Source organism: Trichechus manatus, unplaced genomic scaffold (assembly GCF_000243295.1).
Source record: "Trichechus manatus latirostris isolate Lorelei unplaced genomic scaffold, TriManLat1.0 scaffold00137, whole genome shotgun sequence".
Classification (NCBI taxonomy): Eukaryota; Metazoa; Chordata; class Mammalia; order Sirenia; family Trichechidae; genus Trichechus; species Trichechus manatus.
The window spans coordinates 860,602-888,120 of NW_004444073.1; the positions used below are offsets into that span (position 1 = coordinate 860,602).

Here is a 27,519-nt window from a genome sequence, read left to right on the forward strand (position 1 = left end):
TGTTCAGTGGACAAACAGATCCTTTTCTTTACAACTATTTTCCATTACTCAGTTTACCATTTTAATGGCATATATTTTGGTGAGATCCGTTCCAAATTTCTCTACAAATATTTATGGTTTTGATAAGCATTATTTAAAAAATAATAATTAAAAGATTGGGTAGAAAAATCAGAAAATACAGATTCAAAAGGAAGACGCTTTAAAAACTCCCATCATTGCCCTTCCAGAGAGAACCGTTGCAATCACTCACTACTTTGTGACTTTCATGGCACCACTTCCTGCTTTGCTCATTGAACGTGCTCTCTACACGTATCATTGCTTCACCAAATGGGAACATACTATATGCACTGTGTTTTAAAACTGCTTTTTAATCTAAATATTTTGTAGACCTCTTTCCATGTCAATATCTCTGTCTGTATATACTTTTGTGTCATTTTAAAGCTATAAACCATTCCCCATAGATTCTGAGGTTTACTGAAACAATTCCTTGATACTGGACAAAAAGAAAAAAAAAATCCATGGACTTCTGTTTTCTCTCTAATCAAACTCCTGTTCTTCGGGAGGGTAGTATAATATATTTATCCATTTCTTTATCTAACATTTATTTTCTGCTCTGTGCCAGACATTGTGCTCTGGGCTTGGAATACAAAGATAATGCCCTTGCTGTACCCACATAAATAAATGTTGTAAATAGGTAATTACAGTTGCTGTAGTAGATGTTGGAAGTATATTCTCCCTTCTCACTTGTTTTAAAATCTCATAAATTGATAGGATATAATAGGCACGGCACAGAGAAGGATAAATTTTCTCTTTTTTTTTTAATCGAAACTTACTTCTGTTGATGGGGAAGTAATTTTAGTTTATAAAATAACAGAAATTAAAAGAACTACAATACCCTCTGGACCTTTTGTTTGCTATCTGCTCAACGAAAAACTGGACCTATCCATTTAGATCAGGAAGAAAGCAAGCTTTCTAAGCCCTGTAGAAAGGCACGTTCCTGCTGGATAACCATTTAATTTGTGTCTGTGTCATTACCCTTGCTTTCTTGTTTTCAAAAGCTTAGAAGAGGACTTAGTATTGGATTTTGACTTTAATGCCATCTAGCCTTTTTGAGGAGCCCTGATGGTGCAGTGGTTAAGAGCTCGGCTGCTAACCAAAAGGTCGGCAGTTCTAATCCACCAGTGGCTCCTTGGAAACCCTGTGGGACAGTTCTACTCTGTCGTATAGGGTTGCTTACAGTATTAATTCACTCTTCTCTTCAATGGAGTGGGTCAGCAGGGACACAGAAACAAAGTTGTCAAACTCTAACAGAGTCCTCTGAATTTCTACCCCTCTTCTCTCCTGCTTGCCTTTCCTTTCTGTGGTGGCGGTGACACCGTTAGGTTGATGTAGAGAGCAATGTTGACATCCTTGATTGTCCTCTGACTGTAAGTCAACCATGTTTTCTATGTGGGCATAAAATCGGCCTGCCCCCCAGCTGCCTCCCTGCCATCTGCCCCTGTCCACCCTGCTTGTGTCCCTCCCGTAGCTCCTCCTCCCTGTGTTCTCAGTTCTCCTTGCTTTCTGCAAGTTTATTTTAACCTTGATAGAGCTCAGAGTTGTATTTTTTAATCGTAGCTTAGTTTCTTCTCTACTCAGTAAGAGTAGTGAAACCAATCCCCTCCAGAAACAACGTTCAAACACTTTCCTGAATATGAGCAGTATTTTTATTTTTGAATATTTGCACCCAAACTGTGCCCAGCTATTGAATTTTCCCTTGCTATCTATTTGTCAATACTTAGAATGAGAGTCTGTGAATAATTTCATTTATTAAAAACACCCCCGGATCCCCTATGCCGGATAGGCCAAAGCACAAAGCCCAGTTTACAGAAATGAAGCCTCACAATGCTGCTCTGTAGCTTAGCACCTGCCCAGATAGTTGTGCTTTTCTGAAACTCCACTCCGTTCACATACATAGTTTAGTTTTACTGTACTACTAGCTCTTTGGGTTTGTACAGATCAGGATAGAATGGCTTTTTGAAGATTTATATCTTCAAAGCGATGGTTCTCTAATATTGGAATCATCTTGGTGCAGGCCTGTGGTGCTTGATAAAATCTTTCTGTGCATACCCATTGCCGTCGAGTCAATTCCAACTCATAGTGACCCTATAGGACAGAGTAGAACTGCCCCATAGAGTTTCCAAGGAGCCTCTGGTGGATTTGAACTGCCGACCTTTTGGTTAGCAGCCATAGCACTTAACCACTATGCCACCAGGGTTTCCTTCTGTGCATAGATAGTTTAATAAAAGCTGATATGCTTTTCTAATGGAGAACCATTGCTTTCTTTGGAACATTTGATTTTTATGCAGCACTTACCTTTTTTTCTGGAAGGAGGGAAATTCCAAAATTTGGAGAGGTGCCAAATTTCCTTCCTTTGCTTTTGGACATGGCTTTGTGATTTAAATGGAACTCTCAAAACCAATTTGAATACAACTGCCTGTTTGAATTCATTATTTCCTAAGAAATACTGCTGATATACAGTTGTGAAGCACACCCCAGGACAGAGTCATTTTTGGCCCCGTTGAAATGTATTTTTCTAACCCAAGCCTTTGTGTGGCTGTTTTTGTTCCAACAGGAGATGGCGAATATTTTGGCTCAGAAACAACTGCGTTCCATCATTTTAACAGTGAGTACCTTTGTACTGTGACCGCTTTGTTGGGGAGGAATGGCCTGGTGCATTTATTTTTCTCCTCTTTTGGCCTTAGTTTGTGGTTTGTTTTGTGGCAAGCAGTAGGAGCTATAAAAGAGGAAGAAGTGTGCTTTTGGAATTGGAATAAATAAGGCTTTCCCATGAGGAATTGCCTCATAGGATGGGTGGGAGAAGTCTTTGGGAATGCTCTAGAAGAAAAGAAAAATGAGACACATTCTGGCAGGTCAAGTTGGAAATCTCTGTCAGTGGGACGGGTTTATTAAACTAACCACAGCTTTAGCTTTGCATTTAAGTCTGATCTAGGTGAAGATGATTAAGCACTTGACTGCCAGCCGAAAGGTTGGTGGTTTGAACCCACCCAGAGGTGCCTTGGAAGACACGCCTGGCAGTCTGCTTCTGAAAGGTCACAGCCTTGAAAACTCTGGAACACAGTTCTACTCTGCACACATGGGGTTGCCATGAGTTGGAATCGACTCATCGGCAACTAACAACAACAAAGAAATCAGGGTTCCGTGACTTAAAACTATCCACCAGTCTGAGCTTTGACTCTCTTTAATGAGGGAGCTATAGGTCCTGAGAGAAGTCTTGAAATTTTGGTCATCATTTTCCTAGGCCCCTTTGCAAGAGAAAGGCAGGCAAGACATACATGAAACCCACTCATTAACTGCCATGATAAAATGACCTTAAACCTGGGTGAAAAAGAAGTTCTAAAGGTTTCATTGTGAATGTTTAAAAACATGTAGAAATATATCAGATAATAAGATTTCCTGAGGCCTCATCTGCTACTTGACTTTTAACCAAGGGCTGAAAGAAGCAGGTGTGATTGGGTTTCTTTCTTTTTTTTTAAAATGACTTCTGCATGTTGACATGTCGTGGGGTTGTTAACCAATGTCATAAAACAATATGTGTACTGACTGCCTAATGAGAAAATATTTGTTCTGTGAACCTTCACCTAAAGTACAATAAAAAAAAATTAAAAACAAAAATTTTCTCATTTCAAAGGAGAGCTTATAATCAAACATGCACATATATACACACACATTCCAGTGTAATGAGGCCATTAAAAATTAAAAGCTTATGAGGACAAAGGAAATAAATGTTCTAGAACCCAAGGCCAATAGTAATGATTACAATTTGTCATCTAGTTTGATTTTTAAGCTTCCCAGTTGTCAAAGATAAAGAGAAACATGTGAGTGCAGTTTTCATTGTTTGGTAAAAACAGTTCTTCAGGGATGGTGAACATTTTTCTCTTGGAATTAGAATCTGAAATAGGTCTTAGAAGACCAAACTAACAGATTCTAGGCTCAATTATGGTTTTATAGGAAAGGCAGAAGGATTTATCCTATGGTTATTTTTTATACTGGCTCTCAATAAAAATGGAAGCCACAATATTAAATTGTAGTTCAGTGAAGGTGTTTGTGCAAGGAGGGGAATGAGGAGATGAAGGGTTAGAAATAGTTGAGCTGAGAAGGTCTTACCCTCCTCTTGCTATTAACATGGTATGGAGTTGAGCTTAGAATGCCCAGAGAAATGAGTGGGTGTAATGACTGAGCTGCCTTGTCTCAAACATCAGTGGGACGTTTTTATGAGAATTTGATGGCCGGCAGTTCAGGGTTGGTAGTCAGGTAAGAACTTGGAGTGCAGATACTTTAGGGTTGCTACATAGATATCCATACACGTTGTACATTAAATGAGTACTGCCAGTTAACATTCTGTTCTGAAGATTGAAGGGTATGACGTCCTAGTGTGATTTTCCCACTGATCCCATAATTTGCTTTCCATCTTCCCCTTTTACCCCTGCCCTCCATCCTTTTGGTTCAGCGAGTTTGTATTATGCTGTCCCCTCCACCTTCCTATTTCTAGCCCTCATTCTCCCCCCACCCCCTTCTTTGATTAGCTGTTGGTGCATGGTGCTCACAGTAAGGGCATGGAGTCCCGGTATATGCCAGATCAGGGGCACCTAGGCAGCACCCTAAGGGCCTAGACTTCCTCCAGCCCTGACTGTAAGGTCATTTTTTTCTTGAAGACTGCATAGTCTTTCATACAGGGAAGCTCTGGCTGACACTGAACTGTCGTTTAGAATCAGGTAACAGCCATCCACAGAACAGCAACAGTGGAGCATCCAGGGAAAAGGTCTTGAGACCGTAAGACGTTGTGGGGTCTAGCACGTTCAGAATAACTGGTTCGAACAGTCGGTTCACCTCATTGCCTGGCTGTTTGGCATGATTTAGGAACAGCTGTGGTCACTGCCAAGGAGGATGTCTGTTAGGTCCAGGTGTTGAATTAGTTAAATTTGGCGATTAATTATTTGCAGTTAACTAGTGGCAATTAATTAATAATGGCAATTGAATTAATTCAGTTACTTGGATTTGTGGCAACTATCTGTTCAAGACCCAGATCTGGTGGGAGCAGAGGCTCATGAATCCAGTCTTGCTGCCATTCCGTTTACGTTTGTTCCATTTTCAGTTCTGTTTCTATGGGGAAGGGTCATTTTATTTTTCATTCAGTTGTTAACAGGTGAGTAAAGTAATGCGCATGAACTGGCTCACTGCTTTGTAACGGCAGTGGTCCCTGTATAGTTTCCACAGGGAATTAGCTGCAAACCTGATACATACGTTGCTTTTGTGTGTTGTTTTTAAAATGTTTCCCCAGTTAGAAATGGGCCAGGGCTTTGAACCGGTTCATTCTGGTTCAAACCACTGCTGAGCATTTCTATTTCTAACAAGTTCCCAGGGGATGCTAATGCTGCTGGTTAGGGACCAATTCTGAGAGCCATTAGTAGAGCAGTGGTTCTCAAAATTTATTACATGTAAGAATCACCTGGGATTTTGTTAAAGAGTAGATTGTGATTTCAGTATATCTGGGGTGGAAGGGCAAATTCTCAGCAGGGGTTCGAACTGGACCGAACTGGTTGGAAGCCCGGAAGTGGGACCAATCTGTCAGAGAGAGTCCTAGGGTAAGATGATGGCAAAAATTGCTAAGGGTAATTATGCACCACATGTATTCTATTGCTGTATGTAAGGAATGCTTCTGTTCTAGAAACCCACAGTTTTCTTCACAAGATACTCCCATTTCAGGCACATCTTTTTCTTTTTCTTTTTTTCTAAGTGGCTAAAACTACGTTATTTGTTTTTTTTTCTTATTAAAATTTTTTCTCTATTTTTTATTGTACTTCAGATGAAGATTTACAGAGCTAACTAGTTTCTCATTAAACAGTACACGTATTGTTTTATGACAATGGTTAACAACTCCATGACATGTCAACAGTCTCCCTTCTCAACCCTGGATTCCCTATTACCCGCTTTCCTGTCCCCTCCTGCCTTCTAGTCCTTGTCCCTGGGCTGTTGTGCCCCATTAGTCTCGTTTTGTTTTATGTGCCTGTGTAATCTGTGGCTGAAGGGTGAGTCTTGGGAGTGACTTCATTACTGGGCCATACTCTCGGGGTTTCTCCAGTGTCTGTCAGGCCAGTAAGTCTGGCCTTTTTTTGTGAGTTAGAATTTTGTTCTACATTTTTCTCCGTCTCTGTCTGGGGCCCTCTGTTGTGATCCTTGTCAGAGCAGTCAGTGGTGGTAGCCACCCACCATCTACTACCTCAGTCTGGTGGAGGCCATGGTAGTTGTGGTCCATTAGTCCTTTGGATTAACCTTTCCCATGTATCTTGTTTTCTTCCTTCTCCCTTGCTCCCGGAGGGGTGAGACCAGTGGAGGATCTTAGAAAGCCACTCACAGGCTTTTAAGACCCCAGACACTACTCACCAAAGTAGAATGTAGGGCATTTTCTTTATAAACTGTGTTATGCCGATTGAGCTAGATGTTCCCCGAGACCATGGTCCCCACAGCCCTCAGCCCAGCAATTCGGTCCCTCAGGGAGTTTGGATGTGCCTATGGAGCTTCCACGACCTTGCCTTGTACAAGTTGTGCTGGCTTCCCCAGTACTGTCTACTGTTTTACCCTTCACCAAAGTTACCACTTAGCTATTGTCTATTTAGTGTTTTTCCATCCCCACCCTCCGCCCTCTCGTAACCATCAAAGATTGTTTCTTTTTGTGTGTAAACCATTTCATGAGTTTTTACAGTAGTGGTCTCATACAATATTTGCCCTTTTGTGATTGACTTATTTCACTCAGCATAATGCCCTCCAGATTCATCCATGTTATGAGATGCTTCGCAGATTCATTGTTGTTCTTTATTGTTGTGTAATATTCCATTGTGTGTATGTACCATAGTTTGTTTATCCATTCATCTGTTGATGGGCATCTAGGTGGTTTCCATCTTTTTGTTATTATGAACAACGCTGCCATGAACATGGGTATGCATATGTCTATTCTTGTGACGGCTCTTATTTCTCTAAGATATATTCCTAGGAGTGGGATTACTGGATCATATGGTATTTCTATTTCTGGTTCTCTAAGGAAGCGCCATATTGTTTTCCAAAATGGTTGTATCATTTTGCATTCCCACCAGCAGTGCATAAGAGTTCCAGTCTCCCTGCAGCCTCTCCAACATTTGTTATTTCCAGTGTTTTTGATTCGTGCCAGGATGAGCCGGTATCTTGTTGTGGTTTTGATTTGCATTTCTCTAATGGCTAGCAATCGAGAGCATTTCCTCATGTGTCTTTTGGCCACTTGAATGTAGTCTTTGGTGAAGTGTCTGTTCATTTCCTTTGCCCATTTTCTAACTGGATTATTTGTCTTTTTGTTGTAGAAGTGTTGGATTTTCTTGTAGATTGTAGAGATCAGAACTTTGTCTGATTTGTAACAGCCAATATTTTTTTTACCCAGCCTGTAGGTTTTTTTTACTCTTTTGGTGAAGTCTTTTGATGAGCATAAGTGTTTAATTTTTAGAAGATCCCAGTTATCTAGCTTATCTTCTGGAGTTTGTGTGTATTGTTGGTTATGGTTTGTATCCTGTTAATGCCATGTATTAGAGCCTCTAGTGTTGATCCTGTTTTTTCTTCTTTGAACTATATAGTTTGTGGCTTTATATTTAGGTCTTTGATCCATTTAAATTAGTTTTTGTGTATGGTGTGAAGTATGGGTCCTGTTTCATTTTGTTGCAGATAGACATCCAGTTTTGCCAGCACCGATTGTTAAAAAGACTGTCTTTTCCCCATCTGATGGACTTTGGGCCCTTGTTGAAGGTCAAGTGACTGTAGGTGGAAGGATTTACATCTGGGTACTCGATTCTATTCCATTGGTCAGTGTTTCTGTTGTTGTACCAGTACCAGGCTGTTTTGACTACTGTAGCTGTATAATAAGTTCTGAAGTCAAGTAGTGCGTGTCTTCCTACTTTATTCTTCTTCAGTAGTGTTTACTTATCTATCCTGGGCATCTTCCCTTTCCATACAAAGTTAATGATTAGTTTTTGCATCTTTTTCAAGAACGTTGTTGGTATTTGGATCAGGATTGCATTGTATTTGTAGATTGCTTTGGGTAGAATTGTCATTTTTACAATGTTGAGCTTACCTATCCATGAGCATGGTATATTTTTCCATTTATGTAGATCTCTTTTGGTTTCTTGCAGTAGTGTTTTTTAGTTTTGTTTGTATAAGTTTTTGACATCCCTGGTTAGATTTATTACTAAGTATTTTATTTTTTTAGGGGCTATTATAAATGATATTGTTTTCCTGATTTCCTTTTTGTGTTCTCTTTATTGGCATATAGGAATCCAACTGATTTTTTTATGTTTATCTTATATCTTGCTACTCTGCTGAATCTTTCTAGTAGTTCCAGTAGTTTTCTTATGGAGTCTTTTGGGGTCACACCTTTTTCTTGATTGATATGGCTGAACTCACCAGTGTATTTCCAGTGCCTTCCCCTCGTCCATTCCCTCCTGCACACAGTAGGTCTTCTCCTAGCTTCTGGCTTAAAAAGCAGGAAACTTCCTGGGCCTTGAAGTGGGAAAGAAAGCCGCAAAATCTTCTGTATCTCTACCTTTCTTCTGAAGGTGGTTCCGCCATTCCACAACCTCTGTGCCCCAAATGAAAACTTCTGAGGTTCTACTTGGCATCATGATGGAGGTTAGCTTTCATTGTTTGCTTATTCTTTCTTTTCCTTTCATTAATTTTGTCTGTGAATTGCCTCCCCAGCATGTCATTCGAGCCCAGCGGGCCATCAACAATGAAATGGCACACCAGCTGTATGTGCTGCAGGTGCTCACTTTCAACCTCCTGGAAGACAGGATGATGACCAAGATGGACCCCCAGGATCAGGTGAGTGCTGGTAGACAGCAAGGCAAGCACACAATGGGGAGAAAGTGTCACTAAAATTTTTTTCTTGGGCTACCCTGAAACCATGGAGCCCTGGATGCATAGTGGTTAAAGCTCTTGGCTGCTAACTGAGAGGTCGGAGGTTCAAACACATCTGAGAGAAAGATGTGGCAGTCTGCTTCTGTAAAGATTACAGCCTTGGTAGCCCTATGGCACAATTCTAGTCCTATAGGGTTGTGCTAGAGGGTTGTTATGAATCAGAATCGACTCAATGCAATGGGTTTGGTTTGTTTACTTTACCGTGAAACCAGGAGTTATTAGATGATAATAACTTGGAGATATGGATTTTAGATTTAGGCAAATCTAGGATCAAATTAGAAAGGGGGAAGTGGTGGCTCAGTGGTAAGATTCTCACCTTCCATGTGGGAGACCAGGTTTGACTACCGGCCAATGCACCTCATGTACAGCTACCACCCATCTGTCACTGGACGCTTGTGTGTTGCTATGATATTGAACTGGTTTCAGTAGAGTTTCCAGACTAAGATGGACTCAGAAGAAAGACCTGGCAATCTACTTCTGAAAATCAGCTAATAAAAACCATATAGATCACAATGGTCTGATCTGCAACCAATCGTAGGAATGGCACAGGACCGGGCAGTGTTTTGTTGTTGTATGTGGGATTGCCGTGCATCACTGGCCAGCTCAATGACAGTTAACAACAAAAGAATAAAATAAAATGACTCTTTGATTTGGCCCCAAACACATGCATATTCTTCCTTTTTTGATAAGAAAGCTTGATGTCACATGGCCACAGACCTTGGCCCTTGGTCCCAATACCTTGAATGGTAATGGCTTTGGAGTTCAGTTCCCAGACAACTAGGGCCGCTTGGTAGCTTGGTGTGGTATTGCTTCTACAGGCTGCAGAAGTCATTTCCATTTTCCAGTGATGGTGGCAAGGATGGGGTCCCAGGTTAAACTGATTTCGGGGCTTGCATTTTTGTTGGTTGACCATTTGCTGTAATTCCCTGCTAGGACTCCAGCTATTGTACATGAAGGGTTATCCTCCTTTCATGGGACTTTTTGGGAGCTTTACTGTGTGAGGGTAGAGTGAAGGGAAACAGCTGGGAGCCCTGCTGTAGCACATTTTCAACTTAAATAGCGCTGCAGCTTTGGGAAGGAAAACACTCATTATTGGCATGTGAGGGCCTGATCTTTTGCAGATGTGAATTGCACATGTGAAGTGCGTAATTACCGCAGCAGTTCATTCATGGCAGAGGGCCATAGGATTAAGAACGATGGGGAGGCTTTGAGAGGCCATCTAGCGTGCCCCACGTTTTTGGCAAGGCCACATGTAGTCAGTCCAGAGAGAGGAGATTGTGGTCATCTTACTACTTCCAGTGATGGAGAGCAATGCATCCGAATGCAGAACAACCTCCCTATTTGGAAACCCTTCCTCTTAGTTTTGTACTGGATTCTGGATTTGTTTCTGTGAAGTCACTTCTAGTGGAGATAGGGATCCCTTTGTAACGTGAATACTATTCATAAACCTTGTGGGTCTCTCACTTTGTTTCTTCCCATTTCTCTAACTTGAGCTTCTCTAACCCCAACCCTTCCGTCGTATTTGTGGCTCTCAGAACAGCACTGGGCAGTCCATAGCAGCGCTCCCAAAGACTCCGCTGTGAGGTTACTTGTGGAATAAATCCAGAGCTGACCAGCAAGGATTGTGCCAGGAGGAGGACAAGGGTGCAAAGCCTTAACTTAAATATTGGTTGCCTTTTATTTTATCTGCTTTTCTTTTTCCTGAATGCAGTGATTCATCTAAACCTGGGAAAAGACGGAGTGCATGTAGTGTCAGGCAATGAAAGCTGATCTCCCTTTTACTTTTTTCTCCTAACCCATTCAGGCTCAGAGGGACATCATATTTGAACTTCGAAGAATTGCCTTTGATGCTGAGTCTGAACCCAATAACAACAGCGGCAGCATGGAGAAACGCAAATCCATGTACACCCGGGATTATAAAAAACTTGGCTTCATTGTAAGTAGCCTCTGCATAAGCTCACTCCTTCCAACATCCCTGGGCCTGACCTCAGTCTCTTAGCTGATGTCTCCTCTGAGCGTGTGGTCCTCTTGCGCCTTACAGAATAGTTTCCACATTCTCCAGATGTTTAGCTGGTTTAAACAGGATCACATGAAAATCTCTTCTGGACTCGGTGAAATGGAAGAACTTGCACCAGTGTGACTAATACTGAGTTTGTTTATTCAGTTCTGATTAAGTGTAACCAAGAGTAGTTAGCCCGGAATGTATCTAGACTTCATTAAATCCACTAAATCCACTCAACAAGATGCTTAAGGTTCTGTTTGAATTAAATGTATGATGGGGACAATAGGGACAGATTTCATCGAGTTTCTGGTTAAATTAATCCCATCCATTGATTTTATATCAGAATCTAACTGAGAGGTACCTGGCATTTAATTACTTTGAGATTTATGCAATTCGTATTTTTCCTAAAAGCCTTGTCTTGCTACCAATGTTAGATTTTTTTGTTGTTGTTTTCAGTTTGCAGATCAGGACACAGCTTACCCTGAATGTAACTGCTGTTTTGGTTTCTACTTGTAGTCTCTTCTTGCCTTAATCACCATCACCTTTCCGAGCGACCTTGATCTAATCTCAAATTCTGCGGGTATACAATTGGATCTCCATTTAAACCTGCATCATAATTGGCATAAACAAGACTTCAGCTTCAGTGATTAGAAATCACCAGGCATTATTTTGTAACTTGAAATACCCTTTCCTTGAATTATATATGTATATATATATGTTCATGCCTATATATATATGTATATATATATATTCATGCATGTTTTTACAAAAATGATATTGTGTTTTATGTGTTACTCGGGAATCTTGTCTTCCATGGGAATTTTCTTTGAAGATGTTTTCATATCAGTAAACATGTATTGTTTTTCATTACTGAAGAGGTTTTTTTTTTTTTTAATGTACTACAGTTTATTGAACCAAGCCCTTTTGTTGAATGTTTCAGTGTTATGAAATTACCAGTATCTCTAAAATTGACATCTTTGCATCCCAGTATTTACACACACCCATAATCACGTTCTTGGGATGAATTTGTGGAACTGTAATTTCTATGGTATGTGTTTTTCAAGGCTTTTGATATTGCTAAATTGCTTTCCATAAACATTGAGTAATATCCACTTCAACCAGCAGTGGATCAGAGTGACTTTTTTTTTTCCTTATTCTCTTCAATAGTATTTCTTAAACTTAAAAAAAAAAAAAAAAAAACCTAACATTCTGGTAAGTTATTATTTTTACAGTTAGCCTTAACATGTCTTTTCCAATAAGATTATTGAACACTGAATTCAGTTTTACAACTTATTTTATAGCAATACTATGGCATCAGGTTTACACCCTCATATTCTAGACTGGGACTTTGACATTCCACTTGATCTTTTAGTTGAATTGATTTTTAAATATTTTGGCAAAAGTTTCATGACTGATGGACAAGGTGAGGCTTCCTGTACTTGATGTGTGTTGACGATCAAGGCTTGTGGATGACCCTGGCTTGTGGATGGTGCTGGCCCTGCTCTCACGCACATCCTTTAACAGAAATGTTAAATGGAAAAGGCAGCATCCTTTAAACAGAAATGTAGTTAGAGGGAAGAAGGATGGGATCCACTTTATACTTCACTTACAGTTCCTTCCGGATTTTCCTTTTGTGTGGTGAGCAGGCATATATATCCACATTACCTGCTCTTTCTTACTCTGAAATCACTGCAGAATTGCCAAGGGGAGATTGCAGGGCGTGTTATTTCCAAAGATTCCAGGTGCTTCTGATACCCTGTTCTGGTTGAGAACCTGGTTCTAGCGTATGCCTGTGTTACTGCAATTTTGTCTTCCTCTTTCTGCCCCTACATGTATTGCTGGCACTTTGGGACTACGTATTAAGTGGTGACCGGAGTTCTTGACATGCACTGCTACCAGGATTCATCCTGTCTGTCCCAAGTCCTTGTGGTTTTCATTGTGGGCGGTTGAATTGCAGACACAGTGTCATTCCTTCTTCCAGCCATGCTGTGTGAGGGACTGAGAAGAGAAGGAAATGAACACTTAGCAGGACTCACTGAGTCTCATTCTGATTATTACAGGTTCTGGGTCTCTGAACCAGTTAAACCAGTTGCTGTCAAGTCACTCCCAAATCATGGTGACCCCATGTGTGCTCTTCCGAGGTGCCTCGGGGTGGACTCGAACCTCCAACCTTTCAGTTAGCAGCCATACGTATTAAACATTTGTACCACCAGGGAACTCCAGGTCTCTATGAAGGGCACATATAATGAGGGTGGGATGCCTATGAAGTATTTCTCTTTTTATTTTTAAGCTCTGTTCTTGTGTGAAATCACCGGAGTATTCCATGAGCCAAAGCCTGAGTAATTTTTCTCGATCTAGTTCCGTCTGTCTCAACATTATTGTTAATTCCTTCCACAATTTAGTATTACGGTATATCTTACTCCTAATTTTCAGTGTCTGATGAGTATTCTGCTTCATGAGTATTTTATAAAGAACGATGCTTTTTTTTTTTTTTTTTAACTGAAAATTAGTTTGATATGTTTGTAAGACCTGTAGCAGGTATGTGGCCCCCTCCCCAAGAACTTGAAAGTCAATTGGACGAGCGACATGGAGACTAACAAAAAAAAAAGAGTGTTGGTGCCCTTTATTTTTCTGTGGTTCTTTTTTAGTTTAAAATGTTAGTCTTTCCCCTGCAACTTCTCCCAGGCCACATTCTTGCATCAGAGACTTGAAAAATTGGGAAGACTATCTAGTAATGATTTCTAATGCTGGAAATGATACAACAACTTTGACAAGCAGATACTTTCGCTTTTGAGTACCCACCCAACGAGCCAGAAAGCTAGGATCATCAGTCAACGGAATCACAGGCTCATTGCGCCACCTAGAGGCCGGTTTGCAGAAACGCTGGAAGCTGACGGAATAGATGAAGAGTCTGGCTGCGAAAGCTCTCCATACTGTAAGCAATCTTGATGCCACATTTTCTGTGTGCTTCGAAAAGAGGAATAACCTTGCCTGTTAACTGCTTACTGAACTTAAGGAGTAATTTGATATATGGCTCATCTTTTGAATCTCTATGAAGAAAAGTTCAGTTCACAAGATGAAGATTGTTTTTTTCCATTTCACCTCTACCAAGTAGATAATGCCCAGATTTACAGTTGCCGATGAGTTGATCCTGACTCATGGTGACCCCATGTGTGTCAGAGTAGAACTGTCCTCAATGGCTGATTTTTTAGAAGATTTCCAGGCCTTTCATCTGAGGCCTTTTGGTTAGCAGGTGACATGTTAACTGTTTGTACCACCCAGGCAATGCCCAAACCAAAAAACCAAACCCACTGCCTTAGAATTGATTCCGACTCATAGCGATCCTATAGGACAGAGTAGAACTGCCCTATAGGGTTTCCAAGACTAAATCTTTACGAAAGCAGAATGCCACATCTTTCTCCCACGGAGCAGCTGGTGGCTTCAAACCACTGACCTTTTTGGTTAGCAGCTGAGTACTTTCACTACTGCGCCACCAGGGCTCCTAGGCAATGCCCAGGAGGTGTTAAATACCTAGTGTTTGGGGGAGAGTGGGCCTAGATTTCAATCTCAGCTTTCCTACTGACAAGCTGTGGGCCAGCGAGCTGGGTATTTAACCTACTTGGGCAATAGTTTCCTCACCTGTGAAACTGGGCAGCTACTTGTCTATTTCAAAGTTGTTTTGAGGACCCTGTGAGACCATCTCTTAGTGACGAGCACAGTGCCTGCAATGGAAGATGCGCTCGGCAAATGTTACTTCCCTCCCTTCCTTTTTGGAGTGCAGAAATCATAGGCAGCTTTGTACATTTTCTAAAGTAGAAAGGGTAGTTGCTCCAACAAGGCAGGTGGAACAGTTTGTTAAAGGATAATAAGCCACAACACCTTGGAGGAAGCAGAGGGACCCTGCACTCCTCTGCACTGCATCCCAATGGAACAGATTTTTATGATGAAATAATTCCAAAATCACAATCTAAAGTGGCTACATAGCTTGTCTGGTAAGTTATAACACAGAAAACCAAAACCAAACCTGTTGCCATCAAGTCAATTCTGACTCATCGCGACCCCACGTGTGTTGGAGTAGAACTATGCTCCACAGGGTTTTCAATGGATGATTTTTTGGAAGTAGATCACCAAGCCTTTCTTCCAAGGCACATCTGGATGGACTCGAACCTCCAACCTTTAGGTTAGCAGCTGAGCTCTCTAACTATTTGCAACACCCAGGGACTCTACCACAGAGAAAAGTGCATGCTTTTAAAATGAAGCTCTTTAATCTTACAAAATCTCTTATTTAATGATTATCTAGTTCCAAAATGGACATGCCTTTGGAGGTCCACTGCAGGCGTCAGGGTAGTCTGGGATAGTAATATTCTAACTGGCACTTCTAAGGAAGGACAGATGTATCTGTCAATATGATAGAATGCAGATTCTTATTTTTAGAATGAGTGTATTTTGAAACCAGGGGAAATGCCTGTGTGTGAACTACCCTGTAGACAGTCACGACCCAGGACTGCAAAATTGTTTCCATGGTCTGTGAAAGTGGCACTGAGCCCCTTCAGAGCGTGTCTGTGTCCTCATTTCAAATTTATAGTTTCTCTGTTTGCGAATTTTACCTTTGTCGAGTCGGTTGGATGAAGGTTAAGAAAGAGATGTCTGTAGTTCATTTTCCTGATCCCTCCTGAATCAAGGCAAATGTTAAAAATGGACAAGGTAACTTTTTTTTTTTCTCTTGATTTTTCTAGTTGCCATTTTCCCCCATTCCTTTAGCTTGACTATGGAAAAAATAAACTCATTTTTAAAGAAACTGTTTCTGGACAATATAATGTTGTTTAATATGAATGGAAATTTTTGATGAACATTTTCCTTAATATTTTCAGAGTGTCCTAAAGGAAAAAAATGACTAAGATTTGAGGGATGAAAAAAAGCAAAGGGTAATGGGAAAAAATACTATTTCAGAATTAAGTTCATGTTTACATTTTAAGAGAACGTTCTACCTTTTTGGGTGATAACCAATACCAGTTACTATTGAGTCAACTTTGACTCATGGCGACCCCATGTGTGTCAGAGTAGAACTGTGCCCCATAGCGTCTTCAATGGCTAATTTTCTGCTAGTAGATAGCCAGGCACCTTTGGATGGACTTGAATCTCCTACCTTTCAGTTAGCAGCATTTGCACCACCCAGAGACTCCTTTTGGGTGACTGAAGGTCATTACACATTGTTACACAAGTATACGTACACATACTTACATATGCCATGCTTGGTGCCATTTTTATATATTTTCCCAAGTACGTCTCGCAGAGAATAAAGTCAACTGCCTGTTTGTAAATGTCTTTCTCCGTGCCTCTCCCCATACCACAGAAGGGAACATCTTCATCCAAATACTATTGGGATTCAACAATTATTGTGAGATCGTAACATAGTGATTAGGCTTGGACTCTGAATTCCATTTGCCCAGAGTTGATTCCTGACTCACTCACAGACTAAGTGCCTTGGGTGAGCTACTTGACATTTCATGTCTCAGTTTTCTGATCTTTAAAGTGGGTATAATCATTGTCACTATCAGCAGGTGTGTTGTGTAGATTAAATTAGATACTTGTAAATCTACTGGTACATAGTAAACAGTACATGAACTTAGATGCTATTATTATGATGTTATGATTATTATGTATTCATATTATTTTTTATTGGCACAGTGCCCAGTGCTGCATGACACCATGTCAGACTGTTATAAGGAAATGTGAGAGTTGTGGGTTGTCCCAGGAGGATAAGGAGAAAATGCATAGGTCATAGTAACAGTTAAAGATGAAAGATCAATGTGTGCTTTGAGAAACTGTGAATAATTTATAGTGGCCAATGTTGCATGGGGAGAGACGAGTTGGCCCTGCCAGTGTGGGGCAAGTTATAAAGAATTTTAAATTCAAAGAGATTTGAAATATCCTTTGAAGTCACTGCAGAGCTTTTGGGTAGGGATAAGCCATGGAGAAGAGATTCCCAGGGGTCCTCGACTCAGTCCCCTCCTCACCACGTCCTTCATGCGGTAAAGTGGGAAGATACAGCCTGTTCTTAACCAGCTCACACACGTGTTAGAAGGAGAAGTTAACAGATACCTGCAAATCATTTAGCACTGCTCAGGACAGGGTAAGAATTCATGGGGAGAATATTATAACTTACTGTGATTTGATTCACTTATTTAAAAAAAAAATGATTGTTGAGAATATACACAGAACATACATCAATTCACCAGTTCTACGTGTACAATTCAATGACATTCTTTGAGTTGTACAACAATTCTCACCCTCCTTTTCCAAGTTGTTCCTCCCCCATTAACATAAACTCACTGGCCCCCCTAAGTCTCCTGTCTAATCTTTCAAGTTGCTGTTGTTGATTTGATCCCATGTAGATAGATCTTAAAAGAGCACAATGCTCAAGGCATTACTAGTTAAGGTAAACTATTGTTTGGTTTTCAGAAGACTTCAGAGGATATTTCTGGTTTAGGGCTTAAGATTATCTCAGGGCAATAGTGTCAGGGGTTCATTCAACCTTCATGAATTCACTTATTTTTAAAACCAGAAACTGCCTTGAAACTGCTGCTGTGCCCAAATGCGACGTCCCTAACTCGGGGGAATTTTCACTAAATTCATTCTACGTCAAGTCAGTCTGCAGTAGACGCGTCTTATATGTCAGCACTATTCCCAAAAAAACCCTTTTGCTGGAAGGTGGTGTCCCTGAGAATGTAATTCTGTCACCTGGAGTACAAGAGCAGCATTAGTAAGAATCTAGAATACATATATGGGAATCGAAGAAATTAAATATTGACATTTTCCTAGTTTTTGTGGTGCATGTCCCCCTTGTTTTGTAACAAGGCATGTCTGGAAACCACAGGATAAAGCAGAGGTTTGTAAAATGAAGCTCTTTTCCGACATGATTTCATAGTTGGGATAGTATTCCTATCCAAGTACTTTGCTTCTAAATAAGTTACAGATATGATCCATAAACAATAGGTCATAAAAGCAAAAAAGACAGTATTTTTTTTAATCCCCATTTGCTGAAATTCTGTGTTTGCCACTTAGAACTCAGGAGGGACCTTGAGCCTGGTGTGGGCTGGGGGCTCTGCCAGGAAGCTCTGGCCAGTCCCAGGCAGTGCTCCCAGCCCCAGCCTATCCCATCATCCTGAGGGACCCATGGTGACATTGGTGGGATCACCAGTGCCCGAGACCCATGCACAGCTCATTCAGGCTAGGGGAACTCGTAGGCAGAGATTGCGTGTGCCCGTTCCTCAGGGGAGCCAGATCTCACACTGTTTGCCTCCTTCTCACTGTGCTCTGGTCAAGTATGAGCAGACCCTCCCTCCCTCATCTGAAATGCAGCAGGGCCCCCTTCCTAATAATTTCTAGGTCCAGTCTTGCTCCAACAGGGAGTGAGACACAGGCCTGAGCTAGCTGGGAAATTCTAATAATTAGTGAAGCTGGAGCAGAAACAGCCACCAGCTGGTGCAAGACCACAGCCGTTGGCTCACACCCAGACCCCCTAGTCCTGAGTTTCACCGGAGCTCTGCTTTCCAGGCCTGCACGTCTGAAGATGATAACACCAACACTGGGGCCCTAAGGGCTCCTCAGAGCCGTCTAAAGCCTCCCTTTGTGACCCTCCTGGGTCCAGGAGCCCAACTGGCCTCCTTATTAAAAAAAAACCAAACCCACTGCCGTTCAGTCGATTTCAACTCATACATCTCCAGAAAGTGAAATCTGCCCGCTGTCGGGGGCGGATGAGCTTTTGTGTAGTACCCACATCTCATGATGTTCAATCTCAATTGTTTATTCCTTATTCTGTCATGAAAGTCTTTTCTGTGAGTTATAAAAATACTCACATCTTACATTGTCTTTCTGCCTTAACATGGAAATGCAGGAAAGAATATACTGGAGAAGGTAAACAAATGGTAACTCTAAATGAATATTGACTGTAAAAACAATAATGATGTAATTTTGTGCTTAAAAATATACATAATTAAATGTGTGACTAGGGCGTTGGTGGTTCAGTGGTAGAACTCTGGATTTCCATGCAGGAGACCGGGTTTGATCCCTAGCCAGTGCACCTCATATGCAGCCATCACCCGTCTGTCAGAGGTGGCTTACATGTTGCTGTGATGCTGAACGGGTTTAAATGGAGCTTCCAGACCAAGACAGACTAGGAAGAAAGGCCTGGTGATCTACTTCCAAAAATCAGCCAGTGAAATCACAAAGTCTGATCCACAACAGATCATGGGGAGGGCTTGTTCCTTTGTGCATGGGGTTGCTATGGGTCAGGGGCTGACTTGACCTCAGGTAACAACAAATGTGTGACAATAGTAACAGATTGGGCAGCAAAAAGAGTCAGTGAACCAGCATTATTGGGAAGTGGCACAGAGCTGTCTGGGGAAGCTTGAACTCTCTGAGTCTTGATGTGTATTCCCCAGGTAAAAAGAATCTTTTAGAATCATTTGTCAACTTTTCCTTTTAAAACCCTTTCACAATCTCTGGATCATATATGTCCCAGTTACATTTCCCGTCTCTGGAGGTTTATTAAAAAACAGTGGGTAAAGTGATCGAAAGGTTGGTGGTTCAAAACCACCAGGGGCTCCTTGGGAGAAAGATGTGGCACTCTGATTCTGTAAAGATTTACAGCCTTGGAAACCCTATGTGGTCATTATGAGTCGGGATCAACTCGATGGTAGTGGGTTTGGTTTTTGGAGGTTTATTGGCAGGTATTTGAGCCACTTCAGTATGTTCTGGCAGCGGATACTGGTGCAGCTGTGTAAAAAACAACGAAGTTGGTCTGCACCCCATTTGAGTGTTGAGAGCCATTTGTATGAGGGGATGCTTTCCAGAGGAGTGACTGTGTGAAACTTTTGTGTCTTCTGGCTTCCATACAGCGAGATGAGACTTGCAAGTATGTTTGCTATTTCCTTTGTGTTATTGGGAAGGTATGGTTACTGGCATTTGGAAATATTCAAGTAAATAAGTTATTTTTGGGGTGAAAACAGTTTGTGATGCACTTCGTGGGCCATGGGACCGATATGTGCCACGAGTGTGATGTGCTTCATGGAACATGGTACCGACAGGGCCTGCTCTAAATCAAACTGATAACAACTATGTGCTGCAAATGTAGTGTTTGTTTATTATTTTGTGTATAGTTTGGGAAGTTGAGTAAGATATTTTGTGGCTCCAGTGTATCACACTTCCTGGGTCATGGGACCAATATGTCCTGCGTGTGTGATATGCTTCATGGAACATGGAACTGATATGTCCTGCTTGCAATTGGCATGCCATTTTTTTCAAATAATAATAAAAAAAAAAAACCACCAACAAACAGTGATTCAGCATCCGTTCCATTAGTGAAAAAAACACGGCGTCACCAAAAAATTCCAAACAGAAAATACTTGGCCCATGAAAGGGGTTAAGTAGCCATTTCTGGAGCTAGACATTCAGAGGTGTCTTTGAAGACTTCTGTTTCAATGGTAGGGAACATTGGAGCCTCTTGGACATTCTTTTTCCTTTTATTTCTACCTTTCCTTCCGGCACTCCAACAAATACAAAGAGGAATTTTGAACGGGAAAGAAGCTGAAGGAGGGCTGCCTATGAGGCTGTCGATAGCCTGAGCAAACATTTTCAGGCAGTTTTCTTGCTCACTTTATTGACTGGCAGGTGGGAATCATGCCTGTGAGATGACTTGGTCATTACAGGTGAAGAGAAGCCCACCCATGCCCTGTCCTTACATACCCCGGGTGGCTGTGCAGGCTCTTCCTTGGATTTTTTTTGGGCTAAATGATACAGAATATGGCATTCGCTGTCTTCATGTTTTTACACATGTGACTTTAAGTGCAGAAACCATCACTGCTTTAAAGTTGTAACTGCACAATTGGAAAAGGAAAAGTTAGCTTTGGAAAGATCTGCACAGAACCACAGAAGATCAGGTGTTGGTTTTGATTTCTTCTCATCGATCTGAGCGGAGTAAATCACTGGCACAGAGTTCCTGCATAGCGCGCTGTTCACAGTGCTTCCGTGGCCTTGAGGGGTGGCCTCCGCCTTGGTTTAGCCTCATCATACTCCCTGGTGGGTACAGAGAGGGATCAAGAGTTCCACTTAAATATTTGCACATTTTGTCTGTCCGGATCCTGTGCAGCTAGATTGGAGGAGGACGTCAGAGCCGGTGGAGTGTGGCTTGCAGGAACAGCCTGAGAGAAGGGGTGTTGTCACTGTCAGAGGTCAAGAGGCAGCCCCATTTCCCACTGCCTGTGTCTTCCTGCAGGGCCTGTGTTGTTGCTGCCATTTCCGTCTACTTGATGATTTTACAAATGTGCTATGTTATATAGTGTCCTCCTTTCTACCCGAGCCGGGGGAGAGGCAGGGAGGAGGCATGAGGTGGGCGAGTGATCTCCTTTTAGACTCAGCCCCCAGAGATCCAGCACTGCTACTGTGGATGTCATCTGGGACGGTGCAAAGCACACCATCAGGCCTTATTCCCTGATGGGGGAACACGTGAAAAGTGTGTAATGTTGTGATATTTCTCGAGGAATTATTTTAAAGGAAAACTTTTAAAAAGAAACTAATTGGGATTTATCACCATCATAACAGTGCTTGAGCTTTGTTTTCTCTCTTTTTAATGTTATTAGTTTTAACTCTAGGTAACTATCTCAGGGATGACTACTGAAAACTGGCTGAGGAAATAGGTTTCTTCCGCTCCCTGTTTTCCTGATCCCTTTCTTATTTAGCACCATTTCTGCAGTTGAGCAAGAACATTCACAAATAGATTCTCCCGTTAGAGTAGACTCTGTTTTCTGGTCACTAGAGGGTGCTCCTAACAAAAGTATGGGCATTAGGAAGGGTACAGGCTCAGGCTCCTGATGCTTCTTTATAAGCAGCTCTGATATGCTTCAGAGGGTGGAGTATTTAGCCTTCTATGTGAAGTAATTTGAAAAGATCCAGAAGCACTCTGCCCTGGTTAAGACCTTCCTCCTTCCCTTTCAGCTTAAAGCCCCACAAGAATTTTGGCCCCTTTCAAGCATGGCTGTGGTGGTAGAAGAAAGCAACATGTTAAAAACGGTCATTGATGTCTTAGTGTATCTTGCAAACTTCCTTGGCATCCTTCCCTCACACAGTGGAACCCTGCAGCAGAAGGACACCTCCATCAGGTGCAAGGGTGAAGTGCAGGGGACTAGAGCAAGAAACCATGGGGGCACCACCCACTGTGTGTCCTTGGGTGGACTCTGCCTGCTGGTGAGATGGGTAATGGTAAGTCCGTCCTTTTGCTTGAGAAGGTATGTTGTTGTTGTTAGCTGCCTGTGAGTTGGCCCCTGACTCATGGGGACCCCATGCACAATGGAACAAAACACTTCCCAGTCCTGTGCCATCCCCATGATAGATTGCAGATCAGACCTTTGTGATCCATAGAGTTTTCACTGGCTGATTTTTGGGAGTTGATCTCCAGGCCTTTCTTCCTAGTCTATCTTAGTCTGTAAGCTCTACTAAAGCCTGTTCAGCATCATAGCAACACGGAAGCCCCCACTGACAGCCGAGTGGTAGCTGCACATGAGGCACATTGGCCAGGAATTGAATCCCAGTCTCCCACATGGAAGGCGAGAGTTCTACCGCTGAGCCACCGCTGCCTTGTTGTGAGGGCAGAGCTTTGAGGAGCCCAGCCTCTGGAGCCAGACTCCTGGCTTCAGTGCTCATTAGCTGTGTGACCTTGTACAAGCTATCTAACCTTTCTATGCCTCAGTATCTTCATTTGTAAAATGGGTACAGTGATAGTTCCTACCTCATAGGCTTGTTAAGGAGATTAATGTGTTGATAGATGCGAAGTTCATAAAACAGTGCCTGGAAAGGAACAAATTTTAATAAACTCTATCATAATTGCCGTTTGGATTCTAATGGTCAAAATGAGCCCAGCTACTGTGACGGCCTCCTTAATGCTTGCGACAGTTCTCCATTTATCCGTACCAGCTGGGTCAGAGAGCAGTAAAGTGCTTCAAAAGCAGAGCTAATCTTGAAGGGTAACACTCTCCAAAGTCCGTGAATTCCAGAGTGCCGCTGTGACTTCTCCCAGGGTAGGGCTTTTATACCTTCACAGAGCCTCTCCAAAAAGCGGTGATTTTTCTTTTTCTCTGAATTTTTGCTGCTCGGGCTGACATGTAGGCACATTGCTAATTATGTCCTTAAAGGCCTTGTCCATCATATGCATCTATTCTTTTGAGAATTTTCAAATAGGAAGCAGGCTATAAGCCTCAACATAAGTCAGAGATTTTTGTTGTCCACAAAGGAAGCACTCTTTCATTGGGTAACCCCATCAGTGAGAGTCCTTCAGACAGAGGCTGGACAGCGCCGGGACCAGGGTGTAGGATCCGAGTGTGTATAGGTTGGGTAGCTGTGGTTTCTGATAACTTCTGTGGATTGTTGTAAACGTCCAGCACCTCTTCTTTGCTTTGTTGTGGTTGCCTGGACTCTAGTGATTTTGCCCCTGAGCCCTGGTGGTGCAGTGGTTAAGCGCGTGGCTGCTAACCCAAAGGTCGGTGGTTCAAACCACCAACTGCTCTGCGGGAGAAAGATGTGGCAGTCTGCTTTTGTAAAGATCATCACCTTGGGAACCTTATAGGGTAGTTCTATTCTGTCCTGTAGGGCCGCTATGAGTCAGAATCAACTTGATGGCAACAGGTATTGGGTTGGAGGATATCAAAGTCACTTCTGAGAACAGTGCTGGCAAAACAGGTGTCCCAGGAATGGAAGTGGATGTGGCTGTGGATTTCAGCTCTCTGAAAGATGACATCCCCCTGTGTCACCTATAGAGTCCTTGATGATAAGGGATCATGTAGTAGAATAAGGGCAGGTTGGACTTCAATCTGACAGAAGCGAAATGACTTTTTGTTCCCAATTTCTATAGTAAAAACAAGAAACCTGTGAATTGATTTATTTTTTCATGCAAGTGATATTTATGAGCATTTACGTGAGTGGTGCAAACAGCTTACCCACTTGGATGCTAATCAAAGTGTTGGAGGTTTGAGTCTACCCAGTGGCTCCTGGGAAGAAAGGCCTGGAGATCTACTTCTGAAAAATCAGCCATTGAAAAGCCTGTAGAGCACAGTTCTGCTTGGAATTGACTTGACGGCAATGAAATATATATATGTACATACTTAAGTATTTGTGTGAATATAAGCCTTTATGGGGCTTATAGTTTAGTGACGTCCTCTACCTGGCTCTTCAGGCATGCTGCTCCCTCAGTCTGAACTCCCTTCCCCTGCTGTCGTCAACAGGTCTCAGGTCAGTTGCTACCTCCTGTGGGAGGTGTTGCTTGTAGACTAGAGAAGATGAGCCTGGATTCCCGTAGCTTTAAGTCCTCCCCCGTCTCAGCACATATGACCTTGCACTGTTACTACTTGCTTATTAATGTGATGTCCCCTCCAGAGGGATGGGACCTTGTCTTTTTTGCACACCATTGCATCCTTCCACCTAGAACAATTCCTAGCACTTGGTAGACATATGGTAAGTGCTTATCAAATGTACGTGAATGAGTGGAGAAATTAATGATTCTGTCATTCAGGAAGGGAGATACAATAAAACCTACTGAAGCCAGAACCTGTGTAAGGTGGAAACCTGTTAGTGAACGAAAACTCAAATATTTTCCACTAACAGAAAGTGATAGAAAAGTGGTAAGCCTGCACCCTGTCAAATGCAGAAAACTTGGAAAACCTGTAAGAACAAGGCAGTCCAGTCAAGTTCCAGCTCTCAGAGGTTTCACTGTACTGTATTTATATGTGTGTGTGTATATATAGTGTCCATTCAAGAAGGAGTATCTTCTTGAATGGAGATACCATGTATATACTTATAAATATATAGTATCTCCTTTCTTGAATAATATAATTATATTATGTATACAAACTAATGCCAGATAGTGTTTGATATATACTATTGTTGTTGCTAGGTGCCCTCAGATCGGTTCCAACTCATAGCAACTTCATGTGCAACAGAAGGAAATGCTGTCCTGTCTTGTGCCAGCCTCGCAATTATTGTTATGTTTGAGCCCATTGTTGCAGCCACTGTGTCAATCCATCTTGTTGAGGGTCTTCCTCTTTTATGCTGACTCTCTATTTTACCAAACATGATGTACGTCTCCAGGGACTGATCCTTCCTGATAACATGTCCAAAGTAAATGAGATGAAGTCTCACCATCTTAGCTTCTAAGGAAGATTCTGGGTGTACTTCTTCCAAAATGTATTTGTTCATTCTTCTGGCAGACCATGGTATACTCAGTATTCTTTGCCAGTTATTTGGTCTTCCTTATTCGTTGTACAGCTTTTGCATGCTATTAGCAAAGTACAAACAGAGTATAAAGATTCATTGGAATTCTAAAAAAAAAAAGAGAGAGAGAGATTTCAACTTGAAGAATCCATGAAATTTTATTGTAGAGGGGACATTGGAGATGGGCCTTTAAGAGCTGGTAGCATGTAGACATGCAGGAATTGGAGAAACAAAGGGACCATCATAAATAAGCTGGGGAGGAGAAGGAGGAGCATGATTCCAAGCAGGATGCTGAAAGCTGAAGAATACAGAAGAAATGGTCTTTGAAGGCAGGTCATGGAAGAGTGTGTGCTGAGGTTTTGCATAATATTTCATATTTTTTTAAATTAGGAAATAATGCATTTAAATCTGAGCATTTCACTTTGGTGGTAGTATAAAAAAGCTGGCTAGAAGTAGGAAGAATCTGAAGGTGATATTGGCCACAACTTGAAATAGTGAGTATGAGAATAGAAAGGAGAAGACAAATGTGAAGGAGAAGGTGTATAATATTGAGGTGTAGTAACTGATTGGGTATACGGGGAATGATGGAGAACTTGTATGACCAGTGTAAATGAGCAAAACCTCTTGGACACATCTCTGAAATTAAAATTTAAGAGATTTATTAAAGCTCAAGATGATTGCATTCAGGGAGCTGCGCGGTCCACTGAAATGAAACCAGCAGTCTGAGGTGGTACAGTCACATAAGTATTCTTATGGGGTTAAAAGAGGAACTAAACCATATGTTAAGCATTTACAGGAAAATTGGTGACTATTGTTAATAATCATATTCTGATTATATGTATGTTAAACAGTTACAGTAAAATCCATGCATATTAATAGGAGTTACAGGAAAGACTATGAATATACTAAAACCTGTTAAGTAGCTTGCAAGATAAAACCACAATGAATTTGCTTCTTACTTTGGAGGCCTGGTGGCGCAGTGGTTAAGAGTTATGGCTGTTAATCAAAAGGTTGACAGCTTGAATCAACCAGTCTCTCCTTGGAAACCCTATGGGGCAGTTCTGCTCTGTCCTATAGGGTCCCTGTGAGTTGGAATCAGCTTGATGGCAGTGGATTTGGTTTGGTTTTTTTTTTTGCTTGGGTAATATTTTATGAGACCAAAAGTTTTACTAAGAGTTTCCTTGAAACAAGTTGTAAAACATATTTTCCAAGAACAGTAAAGCAGAACTAAGTTCCAGACAATTGTCAAGGGACAAAGATGGAGTCTGACCTGTACTTTAGGCAGAAACCTCTGTCACGTTAGCAAGCATTAGAGATATAACTTAACAAGTAGTAAAGTAGATTCTAGATTTTATATCAAAGCTCAGGATGGAGACAGGACTCTGGCTGTAAGCCACAGCTTTCCACAAACTAAGTGCCTCAGATTTTAGTCTTTCTTCCTTTTGATCATGGATTTTATTATTTAAAGTCCTTTATCACTCTTACATCGGTGTGTTTTTTTCTGTACAGACTGGTTGATGGTTGTTTTAAATTGCTGCTTGTTTTATGACAAGCCTTTAAGACTCCAGGTGCTATTCTTTTTGAGAGCTGAGTATCATCTAATTTTTTGACTGTACTTTGCTTTAGCGCCTTGTGTTTAGTGATTTTCTCATGAGGGTAAGTATAGAGCTGGGCTACATTAGAGGAACTGCTTAGTTTGTGGTTAGGCTACAAACCTTAAAAGTGGGAGCTCGAGTTCATCCACAGAGTATATCTTATATATATATATATATATATATATATATATATATATATATGATTTGATTTATGATCAGCACATTATTTTTTGATAAATCAATTTAAAAGAAGCCTTAATATAATATTTGATAGTTCTGATAAGAATAATAATTGTAGTATCATTAATCCAATTAGTTATATAGATCTAATTCAGGAACTTATTTCTTGGGGTAACCAGTTAAAGAGATCAAGAAAGTAATCAATGTGAATGCAGGGAACGACACTATAAGTTTGCAATAAGGTAACTATGGTTATAATATCAATTAACAACAGGAAGAAAAGTTCAAAAAAGTCTAAAATGTAGCAGGTTGCATGAAATCTTGTTTTGATGATTTTGGGATTATCTGTTTATTCCTGAGGTCATTTGCTTCCAGCCCCTGGAGAGTAAAAAATTTAAATATTTAGAAGGTTAACAGGCCTAGAATTGATATACTTTTTAATGTATATTTCAGGCAAAATTTAGAATTTCAGTGTTTGATTATTAAAGG

General features: G+C 41.3%; 1 protein-coding gene across 1 annotated transcript in view; it reads left to right on the top strand.

Annotated features, from left to right (window-relative positions):
* Positions 1 to 27,519, top strand: part of ELMO1 (engulfment and cell motility 1) — a 648,319-nt gene that overhangs the window by 264,014 nt on the left and 356,786 nt on the right. The window contains exons 13-15 of the mRNA XM_004385299.2: positions 2,615 to 2,665; positions 8,776 to 8,898; positions 10,799 to 10,930. Coding sequence (XP_004385356.1) covers positions 2,615 to 2,665; positions 8,776 to 8,898; positions 10,799 to 10,930 — 306 coding nt within the window. The remainder of the gene's footprint in view (positions 1 to 2,614; positions 2,666 to 8,775; positions 8,899 to 10,798; positions 10,931 to 27,519) is intronic.